The 23,610-nt window shown below is 40.9% G+C and overlaps 1 protein-coding gene across 8 annotated transcripts in view; it reads right to left on the bottom strand.

The window, feature by feature from the left end:
- The window catches only part of LOC117432025 (eukaryotic translation initiation factor 4 gamma 3-like), a 62,728-nt gene that overhangs the window by 11,839 nt on the left and 27,279 nt on the right, over nt 1–23,610 (bottom strand). For 5 of the 8 annotated variants that reach the window (XM_059002724.1, XM_059002725.1, XM_059002729.1 and 2 more), the window contains 16 exons: nt 22,505–22,684; nt 22,123–22,234; nt 19,167–19,267; nt 18,891–19,016; nt 16,563–16,701; nt 14,732–15,517; nt 12,838–12,926; nt 12,035–12,284; nt 11,323–11,447; nt 10,586–10,705; nt 9,719–9,880; nt 7,753–7,950; nt 6,128–6,274; nt 5,454–5,690; nt 1,050–1,154; nt 280–415 (listed from right to left, as the gene is read on the bottom strand). In XM_059002724.1, the coding sequence (XP_058858707.1) occupies nt 280–415; nt 1,050–1,154; nt 5,454–5,690; nt 6,128–6,274; nt 7,753–7,950; nt 9,719–9,880; nt 10,586–10,705; nt 11,323–11,447; nt 12,035–12,284; nt 12,838–12,926; nt 14,732–15,517; nt 16,563–16,701; nt 18,891–19,016; nt 19,167–19,267; nt 22,123–22,234; nt 22,505–22,684 (3,013 nt within the window). The remainder of the gene's footprint in view (nt 1–279; nt 416–1,049; nt 1,155–5,453; nt 5,691–6,127; nt 6,275–7,752; nt 7,951–9,718; nt 9,881–10,585; nt 10,706–11,322; nt 11,448–12,034; nt 12,285–12,837; nt 12,927–14,731; nt 15,518–16,562; nt 16,702–18,890; nt 19,017–19,166; nt 19,268–22,122; nt 22,235–22,504; nt 22,685–23,610) is intronic. The other 3 variants (XM_059002727.1, XM_059002730.1, XM_059002728.1) reach the window with 2 other exon arrangements.

Genomic DNA, 23,610 nt, shown 5'->3' with positions numbered 1-23,610 from the left:
TACACCAGGAAGCTCATAAGACAAATCGTCTTCCTCCTGGCTAAAGCTTGAGTTAAAGTACGGAAATGTTCTTTATTCATCAGATGATTTATGATGTGTGAATTAAATATCAACACAGATTGGGACTACGTTGAAATGATATTGCAGTATACAGACAACAGAGGAGACAGCAAAGGCAGTACAATAATATGCAATGAGCAGTGGAAAGTTGGTGGACTGAGCCCTGATGTAAACTCTAAAGTAGATTAACGAATATTTTAATACAGGGCCCCCTCTAACCTGGTCTCCTCTTGTCCTTGGACAGCAGCTGCTGGTGCACTTTCCTCTGCTCCTCCTGCTCCTCAATCTTTGCCTCCTTGTGGATCTGCTCGATGGTTTTGGGGCCTTGGTCCACTCTCCGTGAAACCCAGTTATGCTGAAAGAGGAGGGCGTCATAAGCAGTGCTGCAGAAACAAGGACTTCTGCAAATACCTTATTTTTAGAAAGCAGATCCCTTGCTAATACCATGTAATGGATGGAGTTTCCGTTTAATTTCATAGCAGCTTGTAAATGTGTTTTCTTGTTAGAAATGCATTTGATTGTTACGCATTTGGAGCCTTATTTCAATCTCTGCAAAACTGTAACTTACCCATATTGCACTATGCTGTTTTGGAACAATACAAACATTCACAGCTGGTCCCTCAGCCCCTGGCAAGCATTTTTCTTACTTAAAGTAACACGTATTTCAAGATTAGTGTTAAATCAGGTTTTGTGAAACCGTCTGTGTTTTACACTGGAGGGTAAACAGACCACAGTACCAGAGTGTCCAGGCTCTCATGCTTCGTTAATATATTTACTGTACATTGATCTGAGCTGTATTCGACCTTATTAGATACTCCGGCCCTTTGACTTTGTGCTGCTGCAAGCTATTGAGAGCCACAAATAGAGAAGGAGAAATATATACTGTGACTACTGATGAAAATGGTAGATCTAAAACCAACCAACTCCAGCAGCTATAAATGAATGGTGACTTAGTACCGCCAGCAGTACCATGGTGCACAGCAGCTTACCAGCCTGAGGTCGATGACGTCCTGTAACATAAAGCGGATTCGGGACGATGTTTTTCGCTCCTTCACAATCTTCTCCATCTGGTTGAAGTACTGATCCATGCGAGGCTACGGCGAAACAAGGGTCAAATTTGTGAGAACCATAAATCCTGATATTTTAAGCAACACATGAAAAACGGATTCTCCTTGCACCACACTATTTTAATGTATGAACAAGGTTGAGGTATGTAAAACACACTTCATAATGCAAACTACTTCTTGAGAGTTTTGCATGAAAGAAACTGAAACAGTTACAACCACTAGATGTCACTGAACTTTTAACTCCATTGACGACACACACACACACACCCTTTTGACACAATCAAAAGAGCTGAAGTTTAGCTGAAAATGCCAACTTTTTTTCTTTTATTCCAGAGGAATTTTAAAATAAACCCATTTACGATAAAGTTAAGGACAGTAGATCTATACTCAAGAGTTGACCCAGAACTCAGGTTTCAAGAGTGGGATTCCACTACTGATCCAAACCTGGCTCAGCACTCTGCTCAACACCCTGTCCAGCATTACACACTGTGCCTGGGCTAAGAGGAACCAGCCCAGTCGAGATGCAGTAATGGCACGAATAACTGGTCTCCAGCACGATATCAGGTGTGGTCATGTAGCAGCTGGGTTTGTCTAGTGTTAAGCTGTTGCCACACCACAACTACAGCCTGTCCTATAGAGGGGCTGCTGTTGGAAAGAGACAAATCTCCCAGAAGTGTTCAAGAGCTATAGGAGAAATCTAGGAGATAGCTGGAAACCTAGGTACCTGTTGTTATAGTACTAGAAAACATCCCAGATCTATTTCCTACCCGACGGCAGGAACATGTGCGAGTGGTAAGTCTAGTTAATGCTTTTTAACTCAAGGCTTCTAGATGTAGGCTTGGCATACCTACCTCTACAGACAACTTTATGTTTTTCTCTATCCAATGATTAATGTAGGTGCAGCATACCTATAAGAAATGAATGACTGGACCTTATTGGATTTCGATAGAAAATGAGGAGGGGGCTATGATGGCAATGAGGGTTAACATAAACCAATCCGAAGTCTGGGCTACTGATCAGATTATTACCAAAAATGTCAAGATGTAGCGCCATGTATGGTTTTAAATGTTTGTTTTTCCAGTAGGTTGTTATGATCTCATGTTTAAAATACAAGATATTTAGTTATTTACAGTTAATCAGTACCTGTGTAACAAATCTAAATGTTTATTTTTCTTCATGATCTAGAAAAGAACTTTACAAGTGATGAAAAAGATTGGACAGATGGCTGAAGTACTTAAGAGTCTATTAAAACAGACATCAAATATAACTCAATATTTTTAGCATACTAAAATCATATGATACAGCACTTGCTTCCGAGTCGTACATATAACTGTGCACTTGAATAGAGAGTTTAGATCAAGAGCTAAACTGAGCCCCAAGTCCCATCGCCATCCCAATATATTAAAGTCCTATTAAAATAGTTGGAAGTAATTTGTCTCTCAGCGTTCTTCCAGAGTACGTGAAATATGATGCGCTTAACCTCTCCTGCCTGGCTCTGATACAGTTTACCTTCACAAAGACAATTGAAACCGCCTGCTCTGGTGCCTAGGGCTTTCCTTTGAAACTCAATGGTTTCCTGCTTTGTTTTTTTTTACCAGACAGTGATGCGTGCAAGCAACAGTTAGCTGTCACTCAGACAGACCGGGCCACTGGCACAAATTCTACAACCTGATTTCACTTGAAATGTAATGGTCTGACTCTCTTAGTAAGCTATGTTTGTACAATTTTAACAACTGAGAAAAGTGTGGTTAAAGAAACAGATTACAGACTAGAATAGCAGCAAGGTTTCACTGCATTTGGTTTACCCTCCTAACGCTGGAAGTCAAAGACAATAGACACTTGGGCAGTGGGGCGAAGGAGGAATGATGTTTAGTGGTTTTGCAACGCATCCATTGAGGTGTAGCACAGATATGGTTGGTTAAGTCTACTAATAATAGTAGTACAGTATTTCATGTTAGATTTCGAAATGTCACATTTTTCAATTTTTGTCAGTTTTTCATTACGTATATGGAAAACTACAAAGCGGTATGTAATTCAATATGTTAATGTAACACTATTCAGCAGGTTTCAAAATTAGTTAATTCTATAGAGTGATGCAAAACTTTTGGCCATAGCTCTGTGTGTACAAATATTCGCTCAATTTAAATATTAGTTTGTTTTTCAAAAAGTAATACAAGCCATTATATTGCTCTGAATGCAGGCAGAGACAGTACAGCAGCAAGGGCAGGGGGTGTGGGTGTGTGCCTTTATTTTACAGCAAGACCTTACAATATGTAACACGTTAAAACAGAAAAATATCCCAGGAGTAAAGAATACGTTGTGTAAGACTTACTTTACCCCAGTGAATTAGCTACAAAACAAAAGGATGCTAAATAGCAGTTCAAGTTAAACGTTGTTTTGTTTATTCTCTAAATAAATAGTACATAAAGTTGACAACGCATTATTTTTTTTTCATTCCTTGCCATTGCCGTTTCTTCACAGTAAACCGTGGCTATAGACACGTTTTCATAAAGTAATAACATGAGGTTTACTTGTGCCTTTTTGTAGTTGAACAAGCAAACAAACTGAAATTGAACTTTAAACATTGCAAACAAACCAAAAACGTGAAAATGGCATTGTAAAGTGAAAGTCGCAACAAAATATACAGATAATGCATTTCCAAACAAATAAATTCTGTGAAAGTAATGAATGCTTCCCTGTCTCAAGTCACACAAAATGTTTTAAATCCTTTGTAAATTTCAATGCCTGTGTCTGCCTTTCAGGTACGTGTTGATTCGTTGCATCCTGAAACCAACGCCAGCATAAGCATATGATCTTTTTCGGTTACCGCGCACATTGTTTTCATAAGTATGGCTTGAATTTTTTGGTGTTTATTTTCCTTTTAACAGTTTGCCTTTAAGCCTTAAGCCGCTACATCCTAATTATGAGAACATTTTGTTAAATTAGCGGGAAAGAACAACACGAAACGGACACACTGGAAGCTACCTAGTTCCCAGGCAAGTGCGAGAACGAAATGCAAGTTAAAGTAGCATCTGGGGGAAGTGATTAATGTCATTGCTTGTCCTTGTGTTCAAATAATGAAGAAGGTAAAACAGAATCAGCAAGTCAATCAGGACATCAAGGTAAAAATAAGCAAATCTGTTTAGTAATTAACAGCTTAATTAAAGATATTGAATGGGATCAAAACACGGTCACGTGAACAAAAATAAAAAACCTAAAACTTCAAGCCCTAGTTCTTTCCATTTCAAAATGCTGTATCTGCGTCTTTCTAGTGCCGAATTTTTAAGCAGTTTTTCTGGCACTTACTGTCTTTACAAGTTTAATAACTTTAATTCGGTCATCTAGGCAGGACCTTTTGTTTCTCCACGTTTTCTCTCTTCCTTTACAAGACAGCGCTGTTGTTTTATTGATTACGGATACAAAGACAGCTAGAATGGTTACCGTATTCCTTTGAATTTAGGACTTACCATTTAAAACTATATTTTTCCTATAACAAATAGCTCTGTGTAAGGGTGCTTAATACAGGTTTGAGTCCATTGCTGGGTAAGAGAATTGTGGTCGCTGGTCGCGTTAGACAGGTGGTCGCTTAATATTGGGAGGAATTTAAAGTGGTCGCTAAATAAAGGTGGTCACATGAGCAGGTTTGACTGAATATAATATATACAGCGTATATAAAAATTACTATACAACATTTTCAGGAACTTGGGTACTGTTTAAGCGAGGCATTTCCGAATGACGTGCTTGCCTGTTTTCTGTCCCATGAGATTCTGGTTCACTCTAAAGCAGCTGTCTAAAAGATTTAAATAGGAGGCTCAAGAGCTGCTTCTGTGTTTTATATATATATATATATATATATATATATATATATATATATATATATATATATATATATATATATATATATATAAAATCTCAGATATCACACAGAGCTCTTTCTCATTTGCCATTTTTTGAAACTGTCGCAAAAATTCTGGCGAGACAGTAAATAAGTGCAAGGTATTTTTGTCATTTCTAGCGAATACGAACATATGATTTTTGTATCCGAATACATGTCAAAAAATATTCATTTGAATATATATGTGTGTGTGTGTGTGTGTAACAGTCTACTACTTTAGATCGTATATGGCTAGTTTCAAAGTCCCAGAGTAGCACTAATCTTGGCCAACATTATCTAACATTAAGTAGTCTAATATTAGTGCTAATTGGGGTCAGTGAAAATAGCAGGGTTTGAAACTCATACTAGCCTTAGCACTAATGCAAGTTTCAAGCCCTGAAGCAGCTGACACAGCCTATATCAAACCCTCTCTTTGGGTCGCAGAGCCTCACCTTGGCCTTCTCGAAGTCCAGGTCCTTGCCGATGGTGGTGAGCAGCCGGCACAGGCACTCCAGAGACTCCTCGTCGTGGTTCTTCAGCAGCTTGACCACGCAGTCGTGCATGATGGCCTCAGTCAGCATCTTGAGTTTGAAGAGCTCCCCGATGAACTTGATGTTGCCGATGGAGCGCCGCCGCGCCTTGTCCTTCGCCTCCTTTAGCTCCTCCTGGAGTCGCTCCCGCTCGCTGGACTGCAAGAGAGTTAAGGAGTCAGGACTAGGCATCCAGGAGGCTCTCATGAGGATTTTTAATGCACTGTACCACCTTGGTATACACAAAAGTACTTGGGAGCCACAGCATTTCTTTTCTTTATTATAAATATTAAAATAGAAGAAAAAGTGGTGTGGTTCCTTTTCTTAAACATTTTTTAACAGTGTGCTGTTTAGTGCTTTAGAATCATATTTGAAGTTTACAAAGGTCTACTGTAACTGCAGTAAACAAACTCTTCTGTTCACACGGATTGATTGTGCTAAATTCACAAGGGACCAACTCACACAATGTAAACAACTTCTACATTGCTAGAACAATGATCCCCATTTTGTAAGCAATACAGTATGAGTATTAAGCTGCAGTGTGTCTGGCTAGCGGAGCTACAAATAACAGCTGAATCGTGTCCCCGGTCACCTACCGAGGCAGCAGCTTCCAGCTCTTTCTGCTTTCTTTCGAACACGTCATCGTCTACCTTGTCCCTCTCAAACTCTTTCTGGCAGCGGTTCAGTAGCAGCTTCCGGAAATTCACAGTGCTGTTCGGTTTATCAGTCATGGTCACCTTGAGCTGTGGAGCCAGAGAGAGATATCAGTCAGAAACGCCAATCATACAGAACTACCCCAGTAGTCCTTCAGTTTAGACCCTTACTTGGGAAATCAACCACTGGGGCTGTGTCTAAAAGCTGACTTTCACCAAATTATTCTTGTCCCCTCTGATTTTGCATTGAGATTTTCTGTTGCTGGAAAGTAAATAGTAAGCAAGAACAACAAAGAATGATGGAAATCGCACATAATGGGATATTAAAACAGGTTGCAGATAATAAAACCAAGGGATGGAAATAAGACTCACATTGCATTGCAGTTTGATCCATTCCTGCTTTTACTATGAGTTTAATAAGACACACCTGAGCTTGTTACATACACACTGTGGCTAAGCAAACTTGTAGTAAAACCTGGAATGGGCAAAAACTGCTTTGCAATAGCAGTCTTATTTTCATCCCTGAAACCTGTTAATATTAGCGTTTGATGGTGGAACCCATATAAAAGAGTAAGTAGCGGGGTTTCGAAAATACAGCTTTATACATCCCCACGTGTTGCTACAACTGTTTAAATAACGTACCTGTAATCTTCCTTTTCACTGTTAACATCGTGACAACTTTTTACACTTATAACTTTAGTCTGTTTCAAAGCTCTTTTCAAAATGTCCGTTCTAGTGCACTGGGGTTTGAGATCTGTCCTCTAAATCAATGCAGGAAGAGCGATTAAAAAAACTAAAACATAACAAATGCTCTGGCTTTTCTGTTCCATACCCCATCATGGTATTGTTACTGCCGTGTTATCTGTTTGACAATGAGGGCAATAATCCTTACACTATAAGTGCACTAGAGCAGACATTTTGAAAATAGCTTTGAAACAGACTTTAAAGTTATAAGTTTAAAGTAAAAAGTTGTCAGGATGTTAACAAGGAAAAGAAAAATTACAGGTATATTATTTAAACAGTTGTAGCAACATGTTGGGACGTATAACGCTATATTTCTCGTAACCCTGCTACTTACTCTTTAAGCTAATACAACACCACTTATGCCTATTTTCCTCTGGCTTTTCCAGGTATAGCTAAGCTGGACGGTCTAGGCGAGGTGTAGCTAAAGATGGCTATTTGTTGGGTGTAGCGGACAGAGAAAGTAGTAGTGCAGCACTTTGTTGGGTTTGTTTTCAACACAGCCTTCGCTTACAGCTCCATTGTTCAAAACAGTTAGTCTCTTCAGCACACGGCTTTCAATGACGTACTCCCGTGCGGCACAGTTTGGCCCCGTTGGGTATGAGATATGAGACTGTACTGTCTGAGGTGTAGCTAAGGTAGCGAGCTTTAGTGGAAACACCCGACAAACTTGGCAGCACTCGTTGCCTCAACCTGCCAATTTTCATTCCTCTGCAGTCACCCTGTATATCATTACACTGCTGACCTGAATTCAGATTGTGTCACATTGCGCTTTACAGTGAAGGCACAGCATGGGGTATGGATACAGCAGAGTCAAGCTCTCTTACCGTGGCGAGGCAGCGGCACATGTTGCCGTAGGCGACGGAGAAGCTGGGCTCATCGACGGCCTTCTCGAACACCAGGTCGATGACCCCCTTGAGCCGCTCCTCTGTGTCGATGGTCAGATCGGTCACCTGCTTCATCAGCTGGTTGAACATCTGCGGGGTCAACTTGTTCAGGATGCTACGCACCTTCCGGAACAGGTCCTGGAGAAGGGAAGGGGAAACTGACTGCGATCACGGAAATTAAATCCCTTAACAGGACGTACAATAGTGTTCAAATTGACCTATAATCCACACCGTGCTTTCATACTGAAATGCTCCTAGCAGCTGTAAAAACACAGCTTTAAATGTCACTATTATCTGATGAATGTGTATCATTTACAGCAGTATGTTTTATATAGAGGGTTTTTGCCCATACACTACCAATCTTTTGATCAATCTCGGTCTCTAGTCTGTTTCTTAGAATGACAGTTTATGCAATCTCAGTGGTCTCTTCTGATCACCCTACAGTCTCTTAGGACAATGCCTGTATATTCCTACAGATGTCAGGACTGCCCAGTCCCTGACCACATTCCGGCGCCTCCTTAAGACTCACCTCTTCAAAGAGCACCTGTAGAACTCCTCTGTTTGTATCCTGGGACACTATCACCCTTCATGTAAATGTGCTTTATTTTGCTCTTATCAGCCCCCTATTTTACTGCATTTAATCCTGTACTTCAGAATACTGTAATCTGCCAAGTTTTTAACCTGTAGTACTTTGTATTTAATCACATCCTGATGTAACTATCACTATTACCTGCTGTATTATTGAATTGTGGTTTGTCAAACTTGTACTTTACTTGAAAGTTATTGTATTTCTTGCTCTTATTGTATTACTTGTATTGTAACGCTTGAAATGTTTTTGCTTACGATTGTAAGTCGCCCTGGATAAGGGCGTCTGCTAAGAAATAAATAATAATAATAATAATATTGTTTCTGTCTGTATGTGGCAGGGCTGAGGCCTGCCCCTGTAAAATATGTTTTTTGTTTTATTATAAAATAACATTGGTGGGGCTTAGGACTAAAAAAGTGTTGGCTATGGCACGGCTGGGAGGTGAGACTTCCCTCCCTGCCTTAGTGAAAGGAATGTGCAGCAGGTGGCCAGGTGTCAACTGAAGAATTGATAAATCAATTAACCCTGGTCAACTTCCTTTAAAATGGGTCTGGAAAGCCAGTCCTTTGTTCTGTGCTGTTCCATGCTTTGTTACCAGTGGAAAGACCAGGGTGTTTAACCAGGGTGAGTGCACCAAACCTGAAGAACGTCTGCGGGTTTAACCAGGGTTCTTTGTAAAGAGATTTAGACTGTGTGTTTAACCCAGATAATTACAACTGTAGGTTAGGGGATTCATTCATTTAGCTTGGCCACCTTTTATTTTCTAGTTGTTTTTGTATAGTGTTTGTTTTGCATTTTTGTATATATTCATGTACAGCTTTGTATATATCCATAGTGGCGGCCACCTACCAACACTGCAACTGCAACAACTGCTGGTTTGCTTAATAAAACCTGGATGCCTGTGCATCATTCCAACGTCCAACCCTCTGTGTGTCTCTCAGCGGATACTCACACTGTAACAGTACACCTCTGTTACACTGTACTAAAATGCTGTCTATGCATCTCATGCCTGACAAATGCATCTCAAATTACAGTAGCTGACCAGTAAAGTTGAGGACTGTCCTCAGGTGGCTCCTGAACAATATTGGTCTCAGTGAGCTTCACGGTGTGGCATCTTTTGAAGGTTTGAAAAGTCATAATATGCATATTTATGTTGTGTTTTAAGCTATTGAAGCAGTTTCTTAGTGCAGTGGATTTGATTTAGTCAGCTATATAATACACTCAATTTTTACTAAAAAAGCTGGTAACCGGAAAGGCTCTTTTAGCCAGAAAGAATGGATAGCGCTGGTCTAGTTGCGTGGGTTTCTCACGATGCTTCACCTGTGTTTTGTTTTCGCAGGGCTCCTCGTCTCTTTTCAGGGTGGGTTTCCAGGCATTCTCTGCCTTCTTCAGCTGCACCTCGTTCACAGACACGTTGGTGATGATCTTGCGGGGCTCCCGGCGCTGGCCTTGCTGAGACCGCCGCAGACCCGCACTCAGCATCTGCAAAGAAGGAACAAGAGTGGTCAGGGACCAGGCACGCAAGGGCTTCTCCAAAACTGATAGGAAATGCACAGATGTAAGGTGTGATGAGGAGTTAAAGCAAATTTCTCTCAAAGGTCTATGGGTTGGCAAAGCCTTGAAAAACATAAATCATGAGGACATGCTACAAGACTTTACTCTGAATACATTTGTAATGTCAGCATGGTGCTGTTTTGGCACTGGGTATAGCCTGGTTTTGCACTTTCCCCTAACATGCCAGCATAACATGATGGGATGTTGTTCTGTTTATATATATAAAAAACTTGGCTAACCCTTTTAACAGCAATTAACTACAGAGAAAGATTTCCCTAAGACAATGTAATCTTGGACTACCTTACTTTACCTTACCTTTGGTTAGGTAGTCCAAGATTAGGGCTAACCATGTCCTATACTACAACTGCGTTTGTCTGTTTTGCGTGACATTTTCTTAAATAGACTTCTATACCATTGTGCTGTGTTGGGAGTTAAATAATAACGTGGTATTCAGAGGGACGCACCCTTTTACATGATTTAATACAGCAGCCCATACTGCTTTTACCAGTGGTTGTTACAATTGAGTTCAGTTTGGGTTCTCCTCATTCCACCACTCATATCAAGAAACTTCTAAAAGTTAATCTAAAAGAAACTTCTAAAAGATCATCTAAAAGTTTTAAAGGCGTGACATACAGCAGCCCCTCGCCCTCCTGCGATCTGCCGGCTGAAGTCTGCGAAGGCGGGAGTGAAGTCGGGGCCACGGGACATCACTCTGGGGTCCAGGGGCCTCATCGGCAGCTTGTTTTGGTTTATCTGCAAGAGTTCAGTGTATGGTCTAATCACATGCACAATGTCAGGTCACATATTGTATGACTATCCACTGCAGTAATATTGTGACAGTATGTAATGTTACACAAATAGATTTTATTTTTAGTGCTTGTATTTTTACCTTTGAAACAGCCACTACCCTGGGTCTTCTCACACATACAGTATTATGTGTACAGACAGATATAAAGCTCTAATGCAAGAATGCCAATGCCACATTTATTTGTAGATGTGTAAAGCAGCAGTGTGTGGAGTAAGGCATCTTGATACAACAATCCTGGTCAGGCAAGGACTACAGATATATTTTCATGTGTACCAAGAAACCAGTCTGTAAAACCAAATCTTGTTCAAATATCAAACTGGGGCAGCTAGTTCCATCTGTAGTCTACAACCTACATTCCAAACTTCAACCGGACATTACACAAAAAGTGAAAGATCACCTGTATGGATCTTGTATTTATATCATTGCCATTTATACATCCTGATTTGCTGCTGATAGAAAATTATTTCATATCTCTTACAAGCCAATCCCAGGGGCAGACGGAACTTAGCATAAACGTTTGTGTCACTTTCCTGGATGTTCTGTAGCGCTAGATTGAGCTCACCTTGTCGAGAACAACATCGTTGATCTGGGGCAGCCCCTCTGGTTTCTGCACGCAGGCCGCCATGAACTGGAAGCCCAGCAGGAACTCCCGGTCATACTGCTTCTTCCCCTCAGTGTCCAGAGACGCTGGAGGGACGGAGGGAGGGAACATTGTAAGAACAATGACAGTGAAGCATGCAGAGTCCCCTTAACATGGTCTGATTAGAGATAATTGACCCAGAACTTCTCAAAACAGGCAGGCTGGAAGAGACGGGTAGAAATGAAGAACTGAAAAATACCCTTTTGGATCGCATTAAAAATAGACACGTATACCATCTCCTATTAAATCTGTTGTAAATTGTACTCCTCTTCCAACCCCTTAATTGTTAACATTGTTTTTTATTCTTCACTCCAGCAAAAGTATAAACTATGACAACTCTAAAAAAACAATGGACTGGATTGTTAAAGAGTTACAATTGTATAACTGTTGGTATCTGTGTCTACCTCTAGTTAATTTACAGCGCTGCTATCCCTAAAGTATGAAACAAGAAAACAAACCCAAAATTACTACTTTTGAAGTTTCTGAATAACAGAATTGCAGTTACATTTATTAAAGCATTTGTTACATATTTCTCCTATACTGTATGTTGTCATTATATGCCACTATAAGGTTACATAATGCATCGAACATGCAAATCTCTTTATCACTGGAGTCCAGTATATCAGAGGGCTACCTTCCTGGAAGATGCATTGCGGAGCCCCAGTGGAGCTGTCCTTGTCTCCCGTGGTGGCCCCGCTGTCTGTGCTCTCGCTCTCGGAGACGTGCTCTGCTCCGTTTCTCACAGGCTCCAGCTCCCGCTCTCCGTTCTCCTCGGGGACGGGCTGCTGCTGCTGCTGCTTCTCCATCTCCACAGGGACAGGGCTGGGGCGATGGGGCTCAGCCTCCAGGGCCTGCTCTACAGAACCCTCCTCTCTGGGCTCAGGCTACGAGATTTAAGGATAAAACATTTACTTTACAAACTTTCCTTTTCCCAAGGTGCACTACATTCTCGGGAGGTGTTTCCTCAATGGGCGACTGATGCTACATAATGATAGAGAAATGGAAAACATGGTAGGTATCAGGATTCATGCAAAAGAAGAGCTCCAACATTGGGAGAACCTGGCTGAAGTTTTTGCCCATTTTTCTTTCATGACCTTGACAAAAGAATAATTTAAAATCTTATTTCAAGAATTTCAAATAATTTAATGTAAGCATTTGAAGCAAGGAGTCAACCACCCCCTTGGTTCACTTGAGCTTAATAACAAAACAAAACAACACACATCCCCTGTCATGGCTGTAAATTTGATGACCAAGATGTATATCAAAACAGTATGTACAGAACAGTATAGGATAAGAAATGGATAAGATGTTTTCCAGATACAGTATATGGAAACTGTAAAGTGTGACATGCATTTTGTCCCCTTGCTGGGGATAGATAATGGCTAAAGAGAGAGTGTGTGTGGGGGGGGGGGGAGTACGGGACCTGATGGTTCTTACCTCTCTGTCTGCATCTAGCACCTCATCCCGCCCTCCTGTTCCCTCTTTTGGTTTCTTCCAGGTCTTTGGTTCAGCAGGAGCAGTTTGAGCTGCGAAAGAGGTTCAAATAACACATTACATAAAATAAATTTCCAGTGCCTCTACACGTACCTATCTGGTACCCACAATGTTGCCACCGAACAAACAAAAAAAACCAAAAAAAACAAACAAACAAAAAAAACTGCTCATGACACAACTTCAAATTTTTTTTTTATATATTATATATATAACAATAAAAGTTAATAAGTCCAAGAAGAAAAAATAAATAATTCAAGTCCTTAAATCACCCATATATACCAACAGCGGAAATCAGTGCTCTTCAATTCTATGTTGAACATCGCTGCTGTGTTCAGGAACTACCCGGAGTTCCACTGTTCACCTTGCCTGAGACAACACCATTAACACTCAGACATAACACAGTTAGCATGCTGGGAGGTCACGGATTACCATTACCCTTGTCTGCTGCAGGCACTGTTAAAACCATCTAAACTCTAATGACTGCCAGAACTAAATAAAAAAGGTGAGGCTGTTCAATTACAAAAGCGGTGCTGCCAACTAGTACCGCACAGAACGACCAGGGCAGGAGTTCCCTTAAAGTGTTGTGTTTCTCTTCAAACTTGGAAGCTGAACACATTTACTACCACATGCTGTGGTGTTTAAACCATGCAAGGCCACTGATTACCAATCAAGCAATAAGCCAAATAGTGCAACTGGACTAGCTTTTGAATGATTTGCACAGCATGTCTACAGGTTAGGCGTCTGCCTTTACTAGATTGGTTTTGGAATGCTGTTCTGTGCACTAGATCACCAGTGTCATTGTTTAAAAGGTGTATGCTTAGCACTTGCGTTGGATTTTCTTCAGTGCAAGCCTTTTTTTTTTTTGGTTAGCTCTGCAGTTCTGCACATTCTGATTTTATGAGATCTTTGCAGCAGTGCTTTGGGCGTGTTCCTTATTTAAAAGTAGTACAATGTGTTGCGACTGGCATTTTATTTTCCAAGACAGGAGCGCTAGGCTGTTTCTCTAAAATGGCTAGCTGTCTGCGGCTGCATGCTGCGTTGGCTGTGCAATACTAGAATTAACAACATTATGACTCCGCTTCTTGTTGCTTTTTATTTTATTGAACAACTTTGCTAGGCCATTAGTGACAGTTCATTACGTTGTTTTTCTTTTCTTTTACATTTCAGAGTATAGTGCAGAGTTACAAGAATACGTGTGGCTGTTACATTATTATTTTTGTATTTATTTGGCAGACGCCTTTATCCATGTACTATGATCTCATTTTACTTGAACCCAGGCTTACAGATGTAAAAAGCCAGTGTGTTAACCTTGAATCACATTAACTAGTTGCACACTGTATATCAGCATGCATTTCCCCCGTCGTTATGGGACAGGATCTATGAAGACAATCAACACACACAGTGGTAATAGTTTCTGTTCCAATTTCCTAAGCATTTAAACTTCAGGATTAAATAAGGTAACCAATCAGAAAAGCCACCATAAGAAATTACTGAAACATGTATTTGTGTACGAGACGTGTATTTGTACAGCATTTGATTGTACATGGACATGACTGAAGAATATATAAAATAAATTGGCCTACACTGTACACTTACTATGTAAACATACCTTGCATATTTTTGATAACTGTTAAACGTTTGGGTAAAACACTTGGCTGACGTTTAAACTAAAGCTGTAAATCTATGAAGAATAAACTTTTAGTACAATAATATGGCGTTTGGGATTTTTATTTTAGTTTCCTGTTCAAATGTTTAAACCTTCAGAGCTTTAGTTTAACATTTAAACTATTTTACACCTCTAACCCACACATTCATTTAATCTGTTGTCCTGCATTACCTGGAATAGGGCTTTTTCTGGAGTTGGGTGGCTGGGAGTCTAGGGTCTCCTCCAGCTGGATGTCCACGTCTCCCACTTCTTTCGACTCTGAGCTGATGGGCGTCCTCCTACCTTCCCCGGCCTCGACAGTCCCATGATTGACTAGTTGGAGTATGGGAAGAGGGGCAGCAGCAGCAATGAGAGCAGCACTAGCAGTGGAGGTGAGGATAGCGGAACAAGTGCTGGCAGCGTGGGCCGGCGGGCTTGGGCTCGCTGCCTGGGCCTCTCTCGAATGGGTTTCCTGGCTCTCAGCGTTGGCAGTCAAAGGCGGAGGCAGAGTCTGAAGCAGCAGCAGCACTGGCTCTTGGGAGGCTATGTCCACATCGCTGCACGGTGAGGTTGCCTCCTTTTCGCTCACCCCGTTCATCTCTTTCACGACAGCAGCCGCCACAGCTGACGTGGGGATAGCCGGGGAAGCAGAGAGACTCCTGGGTGGATCTGGAAGGGCCGTGTCTGAGAGCTGTGGGGAGACTGAGGGAGATGTCTCCTCTCTCTGGCTGCCTGATTCGGCTCTGTCCACTGTGAATGCCGGTTTGCTGGTGACAGCAATAGGAACGGTGGCAGCGCTAGGGGAAGAGGCGGGTGTGGAAACAGCAGTAGGGATGACCAGGGGAAGCTCTGAAGGTTTCTCCAGAGGAGAAAGGTCCTGAGTGGTCACACTGTGATCCCTCTTCTCAGCACTGAGGTCATGCCGCAGCCCCGGCGACGAGGACTTTAACACGGCAGGGTCCTGTTTTGGCTTCTCTTCTGAAGAAAATGGAAAAGGAGTTTTAGAAACAATCCTCACGGTCTGGGATGAAAATACAGAAGAGTCCAATATATTCTTAACCCTTTGCCAACAATTTTTGTATGGATTTATTAAACATTTACTCTGAAGAAATCCACGTCAACTTTCTGTGCGATGTTGAACTACTCATCAAAATGTGACCTCTTTGACCATGTGCACATTTCCACATTAGACCTGCCTTTTTGATCTACGCAAGAAACATACCTGGCTGTCAAGGTATAACAGTGTATTTATAAAAATGTTTATAAAACTACTTTGCTACTAAATGTATTTGACAACTGTATAAAAACGTTGTTAAATGCAACTGAAGTAACATTTTCAGAAGCTGGTGTTGGCGACTTGCACCAGTTTTTTATGCAGCGACAAAAAGTGTGCCCTAAATCCACGGCCTCTAATCTCAGGACTGCAAGGAAGGAACAGGTGAGAAGGCATTAGCCTAATTACTGTTACAAAACCAGGCCATGAGTGCCCAGGGCCTGCCCATATTACTACTTAATTCTTTAAGGCACAGGCACTTGCCATTTACAAACAGGCTCACGAGCATTTAAAGTACACCAGGTTAAGTATGCAGGAAGCAAAAGAAAACAATGGAGATGGGGATGTTAGGATAATATAATCTACAGCAGTCAGGGATATCATAGTGTATAAGACAACAGTCAGAAATACCTTGGCATAGCATACAATTACAATACAGTGCTTCCTGTTATTTCTGATTTGCACATCAACAAAATCGCTAAACATTGAAAACAGTGAATGATTGAAGGGTCCCTAAACAGTATAGAATACGACAATTTACTGTCAACATAGCCAAACCGTAAACTAACCGTCTTTGTGAATGATGAAATCGGGAAATAATGAGGGAGCATTGTACTAGTAGCTGGTATTCTTCAATTGAAAGACAAAGTAAATCCTTTTGTGGTGCTACTGTACACCAGCTTGTATTGTACAAAATCCTATCCGATATTCTCTCTGCACGTGTAATAAAATAAGGCTGTATAATCAAACCTGGCTTGAAGTCAACGGCTGTGGGGGTAAGCTGGTTCTCCACACTGTACATCACGTGCCCATGATCCGGGGCCTGGCTGCTCAGCTGCTGGGATTTGAGGTAGAAAATGTGAGGATAATGAGGGTGCGGACATAAAAACTAGCAACGTGGAGCACACCCAAAACAGAAAGCAGAAGGGGGATTGGGGGAGAGAAAGAAAAAGAAAGATAAGGGGTGGGGAGTGTGATACAGAACAGAATCAGCAAATAAGGAAGAAGAGGGGGGTTAAAAGAATGGGAAGCAGGAATGGAGAAAGAAAGGAGAGACAAACACTGTTAATGGCAAGAAGAGACAACGATGTCACAAAACAAAAAGGAGCAGCGTTCCCTCGAAAGAGGCTGTGGTAGTCCTGAGACTAGGAGCTTGGTGTATTGTGGAAAATGAGGGTTGATCGATATGAAAAATAAATTATAACAAGGTGTGGTTGTAACATACATCCTGGCTATAAATACTAATTTAGAGAGTGAGAAAAGGTCTACCTTAGTGCTGGTTTAAGAGTTTAGAGAAGCCTCATTCTAACAGTCTACATAGTTAAAAATACCTACAGTCTGGGGCTGCTGTGTTGAGTGGAGTTCTTTTTCTTAGACTGCACTAGCTGTCTGTCATATTGAGTGGAGTTATCTTTGTGTCACTCGAATCACAGAGCTTCTAAAATGCAGCTTGTATTACAAAAGTTCTATATCAAATGTACCTTAATCACACGAAGGACAGTGTTTCTGCAAATGTTTTACAGACTGCAGAATTTAAGCGTTACTTCGCATATAAAAATAAAATAAAATTAGGCACCAGCTATAATTAACTTCCATCTACTAAAAATATTCTTTAAATTGAACAATTTAGCCAGGCTGTCCAATATTACCTCTGTGTATCATTACACCCATTTTTCTCCACCTACTTCTGTGCCACAATTTGAATGCAGTAATTGTGGATAGTGGTTAATAGTCCCATCTTCTGTCTGCTATTATTACTACTATTCGGCAAAGGAGGACATTTTCACCACTTTGTTTACCATTTTAAGGCATTTGTTCTGGAATAACAATTTGAAAATGTAGGAAGATACACCCTGTGCCATTGTTATGAATGACATTATCTATCTAAATCTATCTATCTATCTATCTATCTATCTATCTATCTATATCTTATAAGCTTTATACATTCATATAATTTATCTGTAGAGGGAACGCTTTCAAAAAGACAAGACAACACTCGGGCAGAACTAGACGATTCAAAAGCAGACAAAACTGTTTGTGAAGCATGGACATAAAACATCTGTTTAAGATGCAGTATTCCTTTTCTTTTACACCTGTGTACAGTAGATGTACAGGCCTATACATCCACACATACACTAGCTCCTGTGTATTCACCAGCACACATTACTGTTTCATAGTAAGAAAAAAGCATAACCTTCAAAAGGAGAAATTGTGACGTCATTGTCATTGATTAAATATAATGAGTATTTTTAATTTTGTTTCACAATATAAAAAGAGCCTCAGAATGCCTATAGGCCAAGGCGGCTGGTCCTTACTGGGGTCTGGAAGTACAGAAACTAAGTTGCTCTAACAAGCTGGCCCAGGTTAATACCCATCTATTTCAACCTTCTGGTTTAGAATCAAGTACAGTACCATCTACCCACTGAATTTGGGTTTGGTAGAAAATGAATACGGCATACTTTTAAAATCAAAAGAAAAAAAACAAAAAAAAAACACAACTTCAACAAATGGTCAGAAAAAAAATGACAAAGTAGTAAGAGAGAGACATTGTTTACACATTAGATACAGAGATACCCATCAAGGTCCTAACCTAATTGCCTTGTCTACATACAGATCCAAGCTCCCCCCCACCCTCCCAAACACATTAACATTAAATTACTTTATTTCCCCTCCCCTCCACCCACACACACACACACACACACACACTACTGTGGTGCCCGCAAATACATTGCATTCTGCTGTACACTGTTCCAAAGTTCTGGAGGCTTTTACTCAACCCCCATTCAATTTAAATGGTCAGAGATATCCTGCGAGTGCCATCTTTAGTCACTAGTCTACACTGCCTCCCAGTCCCCGTGCTCTAACCACTAGGCCATACTGTCACCCAGTCCCTTAGCTCTAACCACTATATCATACTGCCTCCCAGTCCTTCATCTCGAACCACTAGACCACACTGCCTCCTAGACCCTCAATCTTAACCACTGCCAAATAATACTTTACACTCTAAACCTGTGTGTTCAAGTTCCAAACATTATCGTCATCCCCATTGCAGGATATCCCCAGAGCGGCCCATCTTACCTGGGGAGGGGTGGGTGTGGAGGATGGCCTGCCTACGGGTGGGGTGGTGTTCCGGCTCCCACCCCCTCCCGACATGATCTCCTCTGTGATGTCCTTCCCGCCCTGGTTGGGGTCTCGGATTCGGATCTGTGGAAACAGTAACAGGAGAAGGTCCCTTCACTGAAGCACTGCAGTCAGGCACAGTCACTTTTATCCCCAGTTTCACAAAGTGATCCTTAATATTAGCCTTTAGTGTAACAGGTGTTGCTAATGTAAGTTATGCTATATTGTACTCACTGTTTTCTTCTCTCTCTTGGCGGGTGGAGGTTGCTGTGGTGTAGGCACTATGATGGGTGGAGAGGGACTGTACACAGTCTGCCCAGTGTAGTAGGGTGCTCCTACAAGAAATCAAGAAGAACAATCACCAGCTAGGAATGGGTTGTATTCTGTTTTCAAATGGCTGAGTGCGCGCATATGTGAATCTGTACATTTCAGACCAAACTTGAAAAGGGAATGGGCCACACTCATTTCCTGTGCAGCAGTGCAAAGCTTTTATTTCTATTATCAAAGTAACATCAGTTGTTTACTGCTTGCTCAAACACATCAACACTTCTTCACATTTTGGAGTTGGAACAAAAGCTTAGCCCCACCTCTGGCCCCATCACGTTTAGGCTGGCCAACTAGAAAAAGAGGATTATGTGCTCAAGAGGCTTTGGAATTGGCCAACAAAAAAGGTGATATTTTAAAAATGGAAACATCTGCAGCATTGTATAGATTAAGCCTACATTCTGTGGGATCATGACCCTGTCTCAGCACAGACAGTGGAACCAGGGTCCCTATTGCTACATAGTCAACAAGCACTTTGGATATTACTCAGCTACATTTTTAAATTCCTTAGTTTCATTGTGGTGGGGGCCTGTAGTCATATCTATGGTGGCCTCCCTTTGCAAAGGCGGTCCAGCCAGCAGGGACTACAGTAATCCGCACTGTAGACTTTGCCTTTCCCTGTACGCTCAGCACTTTCCACCTATCTACACAGACCACTGCTGGCGCCACGCGTTTATAAGGGACAGTGTGCAGAAAACTCCAGGCATGCACCTCCTGAACCTGATGCATCAGTCCCCTCATGGCTGGTGACTGGATCAGGGTAAAGACAACGATGTGCATGAAGATGATCTCTGCAACATCATGTCACTAACAGCGATTTGAGAAAAGGCACTTTGTGTTCAATGTAATGCCCGCTTGGTAGCTACAGTACCCTGTTGTCACTAAATAATAAAGAAGAAATAATAAACAAACCAGTGTCCACACACATAAACAGCGGTTCTCAGAATTGCGATCATTTGTATTCTATTGGTTTTTTTTTTTAATAAGATCAACTGTTTATCAGATTACATCCAAATGTATTCTGAAAGGTCTACAGGAGGCTAGGAGTCTGGAGAAGATCTGTGAAATTCAAGGCAGACCATACATAAGGGTCAACATTTCGAATGAGGTCCCTAATAAATTGATATTACATTTAGCAGAATATATTTGTACCATATATACTGCTAAATGTAATATCAATTTCCAATATACTGCAAGCACCGTTATTTTCTATTGTTGTACAATAAACTGTATTTACAATGGTTCATTTAGCCTTTAAACAGCGGACTGAAGATTTTAGCTTCATGACATTTTCTTGATTTGCATTTATTATTTAAAGATCTGGATTTTATTAAGAACCAAACAATGCTGGAATGAGACTGTAAGACTACAACCAAAGATCAAACCCTGTATAATAAAATTAATTGAACTAAAAAAGCACTCCATCAAACAAGAGAAAGAAATACATACAATAAAGCCCCCTCTGCCAAAATCAAAAGTGTAGCTACAAAAATGATATGGTTTGTATTTCATGGCAATTTGTCATTCTTTTGAACAGTGCTTGCTGCCAAACATGAATTCCCCGAAAAAAAGCGACTGCCCATTGGATTCTATGCCTGTCGAAGAATATTTTAATAAAATTAAAAAAGTTTTCCTGTTCCAAGCTCCGATTAGGTCATATATATTTATTTCCCTTAGAAGTAAAACTTTAAAAGAGGTTTATGATGGAATGCAAACTTTACTGACATGCTCTGGTGAAACCACTGTGTAAGGACTTTTAAAGCTTAACTAACTACAGCTAGACAATAGTGTGCAGTCAGAATGGAAGTATTTAAAGCTGCGCCCTCCATTTTGTGCTTTGGATTTGCTCCGAGCTATACAGGACATGCCCAGCCTCCCCAATAACATTGCAACACTGCACTGAATCAGCATGTCTAAAAACACCAAGACATCATCTCTTGGGCATTTGCACCTACAATAAGGTTCACTAATAAGCAGACAATGGATTTTCCAAAGATAATCCCATTTATCTATCAATCTATTCATCTATTGTGTGTTCATTGCCTTTGCAATGCAAATCTATTCAAATAGACCAGCGTTCGGTTAAAGCAGATTAACGTCATCAGTGACCTGTGTCCAAGCACTTCTGTGTTGTGTTTACCAAGACTGTTTATTGTATTTAAAAGAATCGCACGTATATGTTTTAGGTATTCTCTGTCTAACTTGTTGAACAAATAAAAAAACACTGAAAAGTGGGAATCCCTTAAAGTCTTGTGTACACTTCGAAACAATATGAACAATCACCTGAGTATTGTTGTCTCTAGATAGCTGTGTGCTACAGAGGCTGAAGGATAACCAAAGCAAACAAGCTCATTCAATTATATTGCCTATTTTAGAAGAGGGATCTATATTTTGGTAAACACGCCTCCTGTGATGTGCATTTCTATCAACATTTTGGGGTACCACTTTGCTACAATATATGTGAAGAGTTGACGTTAGCAACTGCGAAATTAGGGATACCTGTATATTTTGAAACCTAGCAGTCTGTGTTGGTTAAGACATGCAACAGATATACCACAGCTAGAGGCCCACATTTAGACCACTGTTAAATCTAATGTGAATTTATGGCTCTTACCACAGCTGGTTTCACAGAGCAAGATTAGCTGGGATTAGGTAGTCCAAAATTAGTTCTAATATCAAGGTTTGTGAAACTAGTGGTACATTTACAATTAGCAGTTTATCATGCAGTTGTTTGCACATACTCCTGGCTGCTGATCCTTTAAATAATATACTTGATTGAGTGTAGTTCTGAAACCCAGTGTGGACAGTGTGTCTAGTTTCTAACCCTGAGTACAGTTCAGAGCACTGTGGAGTACCCGGGACTCACCGTACGGAGTGGGGAACTCCCCAGGTCCAGGCCCAGGATAGAAGGTGTTGGGCCCCGGTGGTTGAACGGAATACTGCTGAGGCGGGCCCACATAGGGAGTGCTGTGGCGGTACTACAGAAGAAACAGAGGGGAAGAGTTACTGCAAAGTAATCAATGCACACTGCCAGGGAAACCGCATTCAAAATGGTACAGAAACCAAACTGGTCAGTATGAACATAAAAAAAAGAGAAGACCTATCAATATTTGTTCCCAGAACTAGGTCGGCTCTTAAAGGATCAGCTATAACATGGCTTGGTCACCCATTCCATACACTTTCTCCTGCACTCCGTTGTGAGTTTGCAGGTTCAGTGAATCCCAAGGGCTCTGCATACTGATCCTTACCTGTGGTATGTAGTACTGAGTTCCCTGTGGAGATGGGAAGGGCATGGCAGTCATGGTCATCATGATTGGCTGGTTTGGGGGGTACACAGCAGGGGTGGGGTTCTGTGATCCTGGGCGAATTGATGGACTGTTACTGGGAATGGTTGCACGCGCCGTTTGCATCTGGGACCTCTGGAAAAACTGCAGGAGGAAAAAACAGAAACAGTTACAGTACCTTTACATAGACAATTACAACCCAGCAACTGATCACGTTACCCGTGAATTAGGCTACAGAATGCGAAAGGACAACATTATTAAATTTTCATTGATGAACACATTTTTTACATTCTCCCTGACATTAACTCATGCTTAAGAGTAAGTAGCGGGGTTCCAAAAAATATAGCGTTGCACGTCCCCAGGTGAAAACATCCTGAAAACCTTTTACACTTTTTTTTTTTTTTTTTAAATCGCTTTTCGTGCAGTGATTTGGACAGATCTCAAACCCCAGTGCACTACAGCAGCCATTTTGAAAAGAGCTTTGAAACAGACTTTAAAAGTGTAAAATGTTGTAAGGATGTTAATGAAAAGACAAATGACAAGTACATTATTTAAACAGTTGTTGCAACACGTGGGGATGTACAACGCTATATATTTTTAAGAACCTTGCTCCTTACTCTAACTTTCCTTGGGAATAAACTTCATTTACAGAGGCTGTTTAACAAAACCAAGGTAACTGATGGTGCAGTGATAGCATTACATAACTGTGCAGTTATCATAGTTTTTGTTATTTTGTACTTTTAAAAAGCCGCTACATAAATACCATCTCCATAATTAAAATGTAATTTTGGGGTTGGGAGAATCGTATAGCTAGTGCAGGAATTGTAAGGCTTATTCATTTGGCAAGTGGAACTGAAATCCAAACAGAAAAAGGCAATGTTTCTTCACAAAAAGCAAAGTGGGCAGTAGATCTGAAGCCAAGATCTCGATATATTGTAGCATCTAGAAATCCCCTTTCAGGTTTAATTCTTTATAGAATTATTTAAAACATCAATCCTTTTCTTAATTGACAGCAAAGGTGAAATCCTCAGAGAAATGCAAAAATTATTGCAACTTTCCTGAATAAATAG

This window comes from Acipenser ruthenus, chromosome 27 (assembly GCF_902713425.1).
Source record: "Acipenser ruthenus chromosome 27, fAciRut3.2 maternal haplotype, whole genome shotgun sequence".
Taxonomy (NCBI): Eukaryota; Metazoa; Chordata; class Actinopteri; order Acipenseriformes; family Acipenseridae; genus Acipenser; species Acipenser ruthenus.
Note: the sequence above shows the minus strand (reverse complement) of the source record. Positions and strands in the feature narration are given on the sequence as shown.